Raw genomic sequence first — 12,281 nt, 5'->3', positions numbered from 1 at the left:
GCTATAATTTATTTTCAGGAAGCAGTGGTGGTAAATTACATTTTTCAGAAATATATGCACGAAGTGAGACAGCTTTACTTTCCCACTCTTCGGTGCTGCGTGCCGCAGCCTCTCACTCTCTCATCAACCCATGCACTTCTGGCTGGCTGGCGATTAAATTTCAACTTTTATTCTTTTTCACTAATAATAAAAAAAAAAGCTAACGGGCTCTCGAAGTCTTTATTTCTGCAGTTAACACTGCGTGCCCTTCCCCCTCCAGCAAGTTCGAGAGCCCCTTGAGGAACGGAAGAAGGCCGGACTCTTCCTGTGACGTAAGCCTTCAGCAGCTCCCTATTGGTTACTGAAGGTCTAGGGAGTTCCTCAGCCGAATGATTCTAGCAATAAGGATTCTCTAATTGTACACGTTTTCCCTCCATGGAGTTTCCTGTGGGGCCCGGCAGTAAGGTAAGTTTTATTATATTTGTATTTGTATTCCCCCCTCCCCGAACACCCGCGTCCCTGCCCTCCCCCTTGCCCCCTCCCTCGAGGATGCCGGCCGTGGCTGGGTGTCAGACCATCGAGAGTGCGGCCTGGTCTTCACAGTGCTGGGTAGGGGGAAGTAAACCGAACCCACTTGGCTGGGTTCATTGCACACGACTCTCTACAGCAGACGCACAACCCATAGGGCTATCAGACAAAGTCTCTCTGCATTTCCCAGATTGCAGACACAAACCAGCTGTGCCTTTGCTGGGAGGGAGCTACGTTTGTCACAGACGAGCCTGTCTTCTTGACCCCGCAATCCCCCGTGGGAGGGTGGATCACGCTTCTTGCAGGCACTGGCTGCAGAGACACCTCAACAGCTGCAGGTGGCCCCTGTCACATGCTGCCACTCACCATAGGCCCTGAAGTAGGCCGATGCGGTGCTCGGGGGGCACAGCATGTTTGTTGGGCAGTGCACATGTCATGGAAAGAAAATGAGCAAACCGACTTTCTGTAGGATTTATTTTTGTTTCATTGGTAAGAAGCTACTGAGAGTAGCCTCTCTTATTAGGTTTCTGCTGTGTGTGACTCCGTTTGCTTTGGTCATTTGGGAATGGTGAGTGATTGCAATGCTGTTGATTGCAAATAACCGAGTCTTCCAATCTGTTGCAATCCTTCTATTTCTGACATACGCGCAGTCTGTAAAAGTAATATTTAATACCAGGTCTAAGGTGCATCAGGTGGTCAACCTGTGTTCCTTTTGTTGTCACAAATGCTTGTTGTGTCCTGTTTATTCTTAACTATCAGGCACATTCATTCGAGACAATGATAGCTTTATGTACGTGCCAGGGAGAGGCGTCTAGCCTGAAGGATATATGGCTTTGACTGTCAGTAACCATGTGCATCATTCATTGTTAAAAACCAATCATCTTCAAGATACATCTGGTGACACCGTGCAAGGGACAGCAGGTCCGCTAACTGTGTATAACCTTAAGTCAGCAACGACATGCCCTTAGGCTACCCCTAGAAAGACCACCTCTCCCCATTCATAAAGCCCTGAATGCAGTGCTCATTATAACCTTATGTGGTGACATAATACTGAATAGTGTTTTTAACTTCGGAAAAATGTAACAGTTCATATCCAGACACCTTGCAGGTTGCAGCCCTTTTTCCTTTTCCATTACAAAAATCTTATTAGTGGGAATAGTCACAAATACAAAATGCTGTATTTTGATTTTACTAATAGCACTTAAGGAGCTAAGCATCCCTCCTTCGCCCCCAATACATGGAAGCTTATTTGGCCACAAAGAAGTTTTAGAACTCTGCTCTGACATGGCACTCTTCTGTTCTATTTCAAAGAACAACACAGCCACAATGCACTTTGGCCACAGATGCTGTGGCTTTCATTAATTTTCTTAATTGTAAGACACATTCGTGTGTTTTTTAAATTTGATTTAAAAAGACAAATACCAATATACAGGCTTAGTGTGATTTTCCTTTATTTTTCAGTTGCAAGTTTACGGTTTGATTGTTACAAAATGTATTGAATCATTAAACGTTTAACATTTTAAAATGACAAAATGCAAAACGTGTTCTCAAATCAAGCAGAGCGTATTTGCCTGTTTCTAGTGTCCTAGTGTATTATTGTGTGTATGCATTTTGTACTGTTGTGTTTATTAACCTTCTAATGTCGTGTTTGCTATACATGAAAACAAAACAGGATGGTATCAACATTGAAATGATTTTGGTCCATTGCCTTTTCTTCTATGCACCCTGTCAGACAAAGACCTCTTTATAGACTGTTGTCAATTGTATTCTGTGCTGGTTGGGGTTTTACAGCTACATTATTGTGTATTACCTTCATGTTAAGGGAGCAAAAGGCACTGTTGTATGTTGGGAACATTATTTTAAGGGCTAAGGCTAAGGGGTGCCAGTTGGGGTAAGAAATGTTCAGTTTATGCCTATTTACAATGCACTCATGAGAGTAAATCCCTTTCTAGAGGCTTGTCCCTACTCCATCTATCCTTTTACTCACCCCAAGCCTCATCTTGCTACTGTGAGCTCCCTAATAACCCTTTTGAGATTCTCCCCTCCTCTATCCCTCCCTCAACCCATCCCAAACCTCATATTACTACTATGATCTCCTAAAGAACACTTTCTAAACTCTTCCCTCTTCTATCCCTCCATTATCCCATTCAATGAAACTAACAGACTCACATGTCCATTGCTCAAATTAACAGATATTTCCCTATATTAACCCACCACTAATCCTTTTTGGGTTCCGGAGTCGCATGCTACTCACCGAAAAGTGCTTTGACATGTCGTCAGGGGTGGAAGTGCTGTATAAATTCAATTACAATATTGGGAATATTACAAGAGTGAATGATGTGCATAAATCAGTTACAGGTTGTGCATCTGCAGGGGGGTGCATATTGTGCCTCTAGCAGAGTCCAATATATTCTTAATGTGATAGATGCCTTCATAATGGACTTGTACCTCCGAGCTCTATAATGTCATATATCCTACTGTCTTTTAGTAATAGACAGGGCCGTGGCAGTTTAGGGTCAAACCTGGGGAGACACAAAATACAACATAAGTAGATAGTCATAACAGAATTAGTTTGGAGTCAGGACTTTATTGGTCAGAAAAAGTTCAATATCTTTGGTTCCAAAAGTCATGACATCCAGTCTCTTTTGCGGTTTTGCCTTGATTTTATTAAGATATTCTTTCCAAGGAGCTTGAAAACCAACACGGATCAAGTCAACCATCATATTACCAAGGTAGGAATTCAGATCGGGTATTAAATGTGGCTTTCAGCCATTCCAGTTGGGGATGTGGGTTGAGCCAATAGAGTAAGTGGGTGGAGCCAGTAAATGAAGTGGGTGGAGCCAGGGGTCATGGGTGTGGCCTCCTACAAAAATATGAGCACCTAGACGTCATATTTTACAAATTAAGCACTGCTCGATGGCCTTGAAAAGCCTTTTTGCATTTCTCTTTCCAACCTTCCTTGAAGTTGACATTGTTCCTAAGTAAATTTACCTCTTTACTATGAATAAAAACAGGGTTGTCCCATCTATGTTTGATGGTTAATTTGAATTCAGCTTGGTGTAACCATCCGAGGACATCAATTATTCCTTTTTTAGCCACATAAGCCTTTCCTTGAATGACATCACCCAAAACTCAAGTGGAAGCCCAAAACTACTCAACAAGATCTATTCTACTTCCTTCAAAAGCTATTTTAAATACATGTGGAGGATGCAGTAGCTTATTAGTCCACAATGAATTGAATTTGTCTTGACGTACACTAGTAATACATGCCCCTGTGTCTACTAAAAGTTTGATCTCTACATCATCAATTAAGGCTTTAATATCAGAATCCACAATCATTTTATTTTTCTGTAACGTTGCGTCTCTGACTACTACTACATACTCTCTGTTACCATTCTCCATGTCATACTTATTGTCTTCATTTTCATTTAACCCACATCAAATACTATTTATTTTTGCCGCTATGCACACTCTAAAGAAGTGTGCCATCTTTCCACAATTTCAACATTGTTGTTTCACAACTGGACAATTCATAAATGAAGATACATGTGAAGGAGATCCACACCTAAAACTACTGATCATTTGAGTACATTTGACTTGGACAATAGGTTTGCCACCACTGGTGAAGCCCTGTTTCTTGCTGTCATTATTTTGAATTGAAGTCATTTTGTTAGCTACTGCCCCTGATATTGTAGTATTGAATATTGATGCTTCCAAGAGTTTTGCATCCTCACAAGAGCACGTTATGCTTTTCGCAATGTCAATAGCCTTATCCAACAAAGTATCTTTATTAGTTAATAATCCTTCTAGAATCTTTTTAGGATGACACCTAGCAATTAGTTGATCTCTGATTAATTGTGAAATGAAATTCTCTAAATTACATTTCACAGCTAATACTTACAAGGCTATAATAAATGTATCCATACTTTTGTTGGGTTTTTGCAACCTATTAAACAATTTATACCTTTGCAGCGCAGTGTTTTTCTTTTGGTACAATATTTGTACAGCTGTGCGGTAGCTACCTCAAACTCATCTGGATCTTTGCCCTCTTGGGTTCGTATGCAGGTAAGTGATCAAAACAGTTTTGACCTCCTAGTCCTAAGTAATAATACTTCAAACTCTTTTTTTCTTTTAAGTCTGAAACTTTACTTATCAGTGGCACTTAAATACACTTTGAGAAAGCTCAGTCGGTTTTTTCATTCTGGGGGTTGATTACCAGAGTCCTCAAGAAGTAGTGGAGAAGGTGATACATTCTGCATGCTGTAAGATTGGTATTCCAAATCAAGCAAAAAGTGAAGAAATGTATCTTTCCAAGTATGCAAATCGCAGTAATTGTAACTTCCCCTCAATCACTGTATATCTGCTAATAAAAATAAACATGCAAATTATAGTCTTTTTGTGCATGTGATTTTACTTTACAAAGCGTGCAAGTAGCTGCAATAATGACATGCACCAAAGTTGCAAATCACTGAGTATGTAGTTAAGATTGTTGATTTTTTTTCCTGGAGCTAGTCATAGAGGGAGTCTTAGAGAGTTCGAAAATGTGAGTACACTTTTTTCCTTGTTACTTGTTAATTCCGGTTTCTTTATATTGTTGGTTGAACAAGCAACCACTTTTCTAATGCATGTAAAAGTACATGTTCTCTGCTGAAAGGAGTATGTCCTAAAATGTCAAGCAAATGAGTTCCTAAATAATCTTTGTTCTTGATCACTGCTGAGGGCACCCTCTAATCAGAAGAACAGATTCAAAATGAAATGAATCATAGAAGCCATCTTAACTGCCATGTGTTCAAACTACTATAAAAAAATTACCTTGACTCGTAAAATTGCTATAAAAAAAGTGAATTTCTGTGCCCCAGAAAAGCGTTTTTTTGTTTAGGTTTTTCCCCAGAATCAGTCTAATGCTGTCATAATCTCACTAAGCAGTACTCACGAAACTTTCAATTTTGTAACCCAACCTTGCAAAGATAGTTGAGGCTGCAGTCAGTATTTATTACAGATAGGCAAACGATACGTCTGGTACAAAAGGGGCACAGACCATAACTGTCAAGGAGAGGTATAGAACACACCTATATCACACATTATACAGCAACATCACCACATCATAGTCGCAAGTGACTGGCGGGCAAACTGGAATTGTGGAGTCACATTGCCATTAGCGGCCTAGAGCAGTGCAGTTTTGTGAATATGTAATTTTTGCTGAATATTCATACGTCCTTATTGAGAAGCAATCAGAGGTGCATGGAACAAATCAAAAGCTTCACCTTGTTTAAGGGCTTAAAATACAGTGTATTTTCAGCTTAAGTGTGGGAGACCTCAATCTTTTTCATGCCAGGTGTGCAGTCTTAAGTTAACTGTATATTGGAATTACATGAAAGCCAGTAAGGCATGTTAGTATCTTTCAGGTTTCTTCTTGTTACCAATTGCTCAGTTCCCAAATGCCTAAAATGCAAGCAATGTTTGTCTAAAAATTCTAAAACAAATCTGGGAAGAACATGCAAAATAGATGGATTTCTTATAATTAGTATCCAATATCAGCAGTTTGTAATTTGACAGTTTTCCATGGAACAGTGCTAGTGTAGGGTGGATGGTAAGTGCCTGTGTACATTAAATAGTGTTGAGTTGGCACCATTGATGATGCTTTTGCATACTGGGGGAAAAGCATATTAGAGTCCGACCAGTAAGCTATTAGATTACTCCAGTTTATTTATGACCAGTTTATTGAGCAGAAGCTTGATGATCCTAAAAGGGGGATGTTGAGTGATGCTAGAAAACTGGAACCTTGTAAAATAGAACCTTACATGCTGAAGAAGTGGAGCTGACATAGATTTGAGATGCCGATGAGAGTCAAAATGTTCTCCAAAGTCATTCCTGGTTGAGGAGAGTATTGTTAAGGTGTCAGAGGAAAAGCTATGGGGATGATGTGAATAGGGAAAGTGTGAGGAACATGGGTAATAGAGGTTTACTGTTTTGGGTGCATTGACCATGAGGTAGCCGAGAGCCACTGATGTTCTGATTTTCGGTATGAAAGTTCAAGATTTAGTTTATTTTTTGTATGTAAAATGGATGAACAGAAGGTAGTAAATGCTAGGGCAACTGACATGAAGAAAGCTGCCTAGGTATTATTGTTATCTTTGGTTTAGAGACGATTGCTAAAGCTCGCATGAATCATGTTGGGTTTCTTTTACAGGTGTGTCTGACATGAGACAATTTGGCGGTCAATACAACTATTATGATTTGTTCAATAATATATACTTTAAGGGTGTGTTAAGAAATGTAAAAAGATATTCACTAAAAATGAAAGTACGAACTACGGAAAAAAGCCTAGCTGTTACTGTGATCTTTCAAAAGGTTAGAACTCCAAAAAGTCTGTATTCTAACCAGCCCTAAGTTTATGTCCAGCGATAAAGTGGTGTGTGGCAGCAGATATATGCAAATAAAATTTAGTTACACTATGAGAACATTCAGCGTAGCTTCAGTTTCTGTACATGGCATAAGGAGACATTGAGAGAAATCATAAGGGTGTTTGGCCTTAGGGACTCTTAGGTGATGATTCTTTTCCTTTTGGGAGCCTGTTTCCCAGCAGCACGTTTCTGGTGGAAGCTCAAACAATCAATAAGCAAAGCATTTCAAAACTTGGACATCATCAACTGGAAATTAACAAAAAATTAAGGATGGCAGGCATAACAATGAGGCAAAGGCACAACAAAAGAAAGTATCCAAGATAACTGGCTAATACATGTAACACTGCTGCTGATGTCACTTCCCCTAATCTCAACCACACCTATCAGACATCCATGTCATGGTAAAAACCTAAGCATCTAAAGCCAAGTCATCTGTAATTTTCAACACGCAGGGACAACAAATTTGGAACAAGTAGGCAGGGGAATAGTGGTGTGAATCACACCTCAAACTCTCTAGCCAAGCATTTGAAGAAGAAATTCAATGCCATCAACAATATCAAAAACATTAGACAGCACAGAGGTCCCAGCCATCTCTACCACAGTACCACCTAGTGACAGACTGAAGTCATTTTACTTCAACTGCTTCATCACTCAACTCATTAAAACCCATGTCACATAAAGGTGGGATCCTGGTCCATGGTGGAGGCAGTACCGGGCGCATTGACATCCCAGAATAACATGTGGCATCACTAAAGAGCAACCTCACGCTGATGCACGATTGATTCCCTCGCAACTGCTCTTCAGGTAAAGGTCCAAGACCCACCTTAATCTTAATACAATCCTTTTGATATCAGTCCTGCATGACAATCCTCCCCCCCCTACTCCACCTTCTCCCTTCCATCTTCTCCTCTGTAACATTCTCCATTGCTTTGTCAAAAACGTTCCACCATGTAAATCTTGTCCAGACATCCTTTTTTATCTATGTATGGAAAGGAATTTAAGCAGTCAATCACAATATTAGACACTGTTTAAGAATGTGTAATGTGGTGATAAGGGTAAGCAGAAACTTTTCAAAAGATGAAATACTGGTGTCACGCTTTTGTATATCCACCACTCTAACCCTTTGACACAACCCTGCCCATTCATCTGTCACTCATGCCTCATCCACCCATCACTCATTCCTCATCCACCTGCACTCATGCCTCAACCACCCATCACTCATGGCTCACCACATCCACTGATTTGTGCATGTGGTTTGCATGTCCCTGACAGTGCGCACTTTCCTCATCCTTTTCATTTTTTTAGACCAACTTTTTGTAGTCTCCATTTTTTACTTGTAAAGCCCTTTAGAAAAAATTATAGGTACTAAAACTGAGAAAACGTATTAGCTTTTGTTTGAACATGAAGACAGCTCTTTGCCACAAAGTGCAGAGTTTTGGGCCTGAGTTCTTTTCAACATCGCCCGATCCCTGGGATGAATAACTCCACCATCACATCCTTGATGAATGTTTTTATCAGAAAGTCCTTGAAGTCAAGGTCCTGTGACAGTAACTTTTATAACAATTTTGGAAACAAGCACCGTAGTCCTTGATCATTGTTTGCAAAAACAGAACAAAAAACACCAGTGAAAGTCATGTTAATGATGTCTTATTTCTTTTTTATTATAGTTGTATCCTTTATTTTATCTTCTGAAGGGCACGTTCATTCATTAAATAGCATCTTTAATAACTAATCTCCTAACAGTGACACTTTTGTTGTGCACAATCGGCCATTAGAAAGTCACTGCCAGGAACGTGCACTCCAGTTTCACTGCATGTCATTGGTTTACAATGTGTACCATGACTTCAAGTAATGGGAAGCAGTTTTACCTCCGATACTAGGTATAATTATAAAGATTATGAATTTAGCAATAAACAAATTCAGAGTGCAGCTGTACCTTTAGTAACAAGAGCTCCTATTTATAACATGTATTAAACAGACTACATAGCCATCTCAAACTTCATTAAGTTAATTTAATTTCTCACATCATAATTGGTAGAGATTTGTTTGTTTCCATTAAGTACATTAGGTATTTCAGAATCAAAAAACTGATATTTGTGTGTGTTTTAACCTTTTGCTCCTATATTGATAACATTTTATTATTGGTTAACCTTGGCATTGTTCACATTTAAAAATAAAAATAATCCACGTTGTATCATATACTGTGAACGTGCCCTAATGTTTGAAAAGAGATAAATCACCTTATATTGGACTTAATAGATGATGCCTAATGCGTAATTGGAGGGCCATTGCAAATGTATTTATGAGGCATAATTGTAATGCAGATTTGGTAACAGTTGGGGCAACAGAGGTTCAAAAGAACAAGAGTCGGCGACAGGATACGGATGGACCTGTGCACTGGGGTTACTGAAATTCTAGTATAGACAAGGCAGAGTCTGACATATCAGACTCTGCTCCAGCAGGGTATGCACATAAATTAATTTTGCTGTGGTCATTGAGAGATTGATCTAAGATAAATGACTGGCTGTCCCATACTGTGTGAATGAAAAAACATACCTTTAAAAGGTGTGAGAACATGAGGTTCATCATTGAGCATGTTATAATTGTTTGTTTTGAGTAAGGTTGTCTGATATTTTCCTTAGGGGTTACAGAAATGTACACTGACTGCTCACAAGTCCAGGAGGTGCTGGCCTTAAGCACCCTGAACAGGCCAGTTGCAACATTTGCAGGTTTTGAAGAAGAGCATCCCTTGCGGGCAGAAGAAGCTTTGGCCCTTTTGGGTAGTACAGATATAGAATTTAGCGGGATTCTGAGGATCTTCATAGAGGTCATCGGCCTTGTTGGAGCACCAGCCTGAAAAGAGAACAACGGAATATCAGGAGATTAGGTGCATTAAGTAGGGGCACATAAAAGATAGTAAACAAAAATACTTAAATCTGCAAAACCTATGAGCTACATGTTTATCCATTCAGCAGATATCTCAAATATTACTTTAGCCAATCAATGCAGCTGTCATAAGAACAGACCTTCTGGATGCAGTCCTTCTTTTTCTCATTTCAAACCCACCTCCCCCACATTAACTGCAAATGTTGCATTTGATGGAGTGCGATTTTTAGGAATGTTTTGCTCGATCAAATCCTTCTCATTGGGTGTGATACTAAAATCTACTAAAGAAACATGACTTACAGAGTGTCTCGTAAAATACGTGAAAGTTTAAAACAGCATCTTAAAAGCATGCAGAAGTGTCACAAATACGTGAAAGTTTTAAATTGCATCGTAAAAACATGCAGAAGTGTCACAAACGTGAGAATGAGTAATTCATGACAGAGAGAGAAACCTACTAATGTGCTGTGATAATAATGTGAAAAGTAATAATGCAAATTGTTGTTTGGCAAAATATGCTAATGAAAACGTTTAAGTAAAATGATTCCTGTTTAAAGTTTCTTTGACACGTAAATCTAAGAGAAACTGTTTGCTTACATTTTAATGAATCGTAATCAGACAATGCTTATAGATTTAATGAAATGATGCATTCTTATATTATTTCTTATGCATCTTTATTTCTCAAAATGTTTTCAATGCTTATTCATTGGCAAATGATGATTCAGTTGTTTTCCATGTAGGCCTTGAAATTGGAAATGTATTAAGTTCTTATTATTTCCTTCGGATGAACTAGAAATGCTGACCTGATTGCATTGTAGCTATGAGTATTATCGCTGAAGTTTCTTTCCTACAGTTTGAATAATGGACATTTTCTTTGTAACTATCGACCTTCTTGCAAGTTCAGAGGAGAGCGTATTGAGCGGACATGATAAGTTGTAAATGTATTTCCAATTTTTGAAGGGAAGTATTATTGTACATTCTTAGAAAACAGTGAACACTGAACAAAGACATTACATAGGGGTTCCGGATGATTTGGGTTAGTAAATTATCACAACACAGTGGCACCACAGATTTTGAACTATGGAAACTATGCAAACTGTGAAAAAATTACTCATGGGAAAATGACGAGTGCAGTGGCTATTTTCCTTGCAAATCCTGAGCCTGACATGCTGTCGGTTCGAACTCTGATTTCCCTTGAACGGAACTCTCCGGATGACCTTAGCACTTTTCCGGCTGGTTAAGTCGAGATTCCAGATATTGTACACTCTACTCTAGCATTTTAATGAGCTTATCTTGTAACCTGATTCTGAAAATCTACAACTGATTCCTGGTTTGTATGATTCTTAATCGCATTTGTATTTTGCAATTGTATTATTATCTCTTTTTCTCTCTCTCCCTTCACATCAGATGTTATTTGATGATGTATATGCTCTAAGCTGTGATGTATTGTGATTTACCTGTATTACAAAGAATTACTGATATTAAATGATTCTAATGTATTTTTGTGCTTTGACCAGTCATTTTGAAATTTAGATAAATGTATCTGTTGACTATTCCATGTATTTCTTTTTCTTATTGATGATATTATTGGCATTATGAAAGTATTATTATTAGCGTGGCACTTCTTTACTCCAGATCCTCATGAAGGAGTGGCTTTCCATCTCTAATTATCTGAGTCCTTATTAGCTCTTACAAAGATCTATCGGAGGACCTTATGGTTGTGATTTATTGTAGCGTTTCTAAGGGCCAAACTCTGTGTAATTGTGAATAGTGTTGCTGAGGAGTTGAGATTATGATGTGTGGTAAGTAGCTCATGTCTGAGCACACAAAGTATTTACACATGCTTCTACTGGATCACATTCTTACTGTTTTGCCCTTACACCACCCTTGTACAGATGTACATTTTACTGGTTAAGTCTATCATGTTCCTCAGTTTTTGCTGGATGGTGGGACAATTGCCATTGGCCACAAATGCCAGTGTTTTACATCTTGTAAAGTTTGACTTTTTTTGTACACATACTTTGATGTTTCCAGGGCATTCTGGGTACGAAAAGAGGGTGGAATCCTCTGAAACACACACGCCTGAATTTTCCCACGGTCTCTGGTTTTAAAAAAAGTCTGGTAAATCGTTTAAATGAAAACAGCCATCCACAGGCCCAAATACTGTAGCAATCCGTCATTGCAAAAGTCCCAGCATTATTCTCCTTACTCAACCCTCCTGCATGGTTGCTGTTTAGTGCCTTTCCTGTCTCATTCAAGAAGCTGACCCACACTTGAAGAATAGCATTTGTATCAGGAGAAGTGTGGGAACAGAAGATTGTAGGATAACAACTTATACCAAAAAGTAAAGTCTGGGCTATCTAATGGTGCTAGGGAGGGACCAGTAGACAATCCTGCAGCTAGTACTAACAGGTACTGGCGCACTGCCGGAACTGAGCAGACCACCGTAAAGGCACACAAAAACCGAGCGGGCACTCCACGGCGCCG

At 39.2% G+C, this 12,281-nt stretch overlaps 1 protein-coding gene across 1 annotated transcript in view; it reads right to left on the bottom strand.

Annotated features, from left to right (window-relative positions):
- Positions 1-8,547: 8,547 nt before the first annotated feature.
- The window catches only part of LOC147712845 (chitotriosidase-1-like), a 165,326-nt gene continuing 161,592 nt past the window's right edge, over positions 8,548-12,281 (bottom strand). Inside the window, exon 11 of the mRNA XM_086923515.1 lies at positions 8,548-9,764. Within this exon, the coding sequence (XP_086779641.1) occupies positions 9,604-9,764 (161 nt within the window). The 3' untranslated portion in view covers positions 8,548-9,603. The remainder of the gene's footprint in view (positions 9,765-12,281) is intronic.

The sequence above is a fragment of the Lissotriton vulgaris genome, chromosome 5 (genome assembly GCF_964263255.1).
Source record: "Lissotriton vulgaris chromosome 5, aLisVul1.2, whole genome shotgun sequence".
Classification (NCBI taxonomy): Eukaryota; Metazoa; Chordata; class Amphibia; order Caudata; family Salamandridae; genus Lissotriton; species Lissotriton vulgaris.
This window is presented reverse-complemented; position numbering and strand designations above follow the sequence as displayed.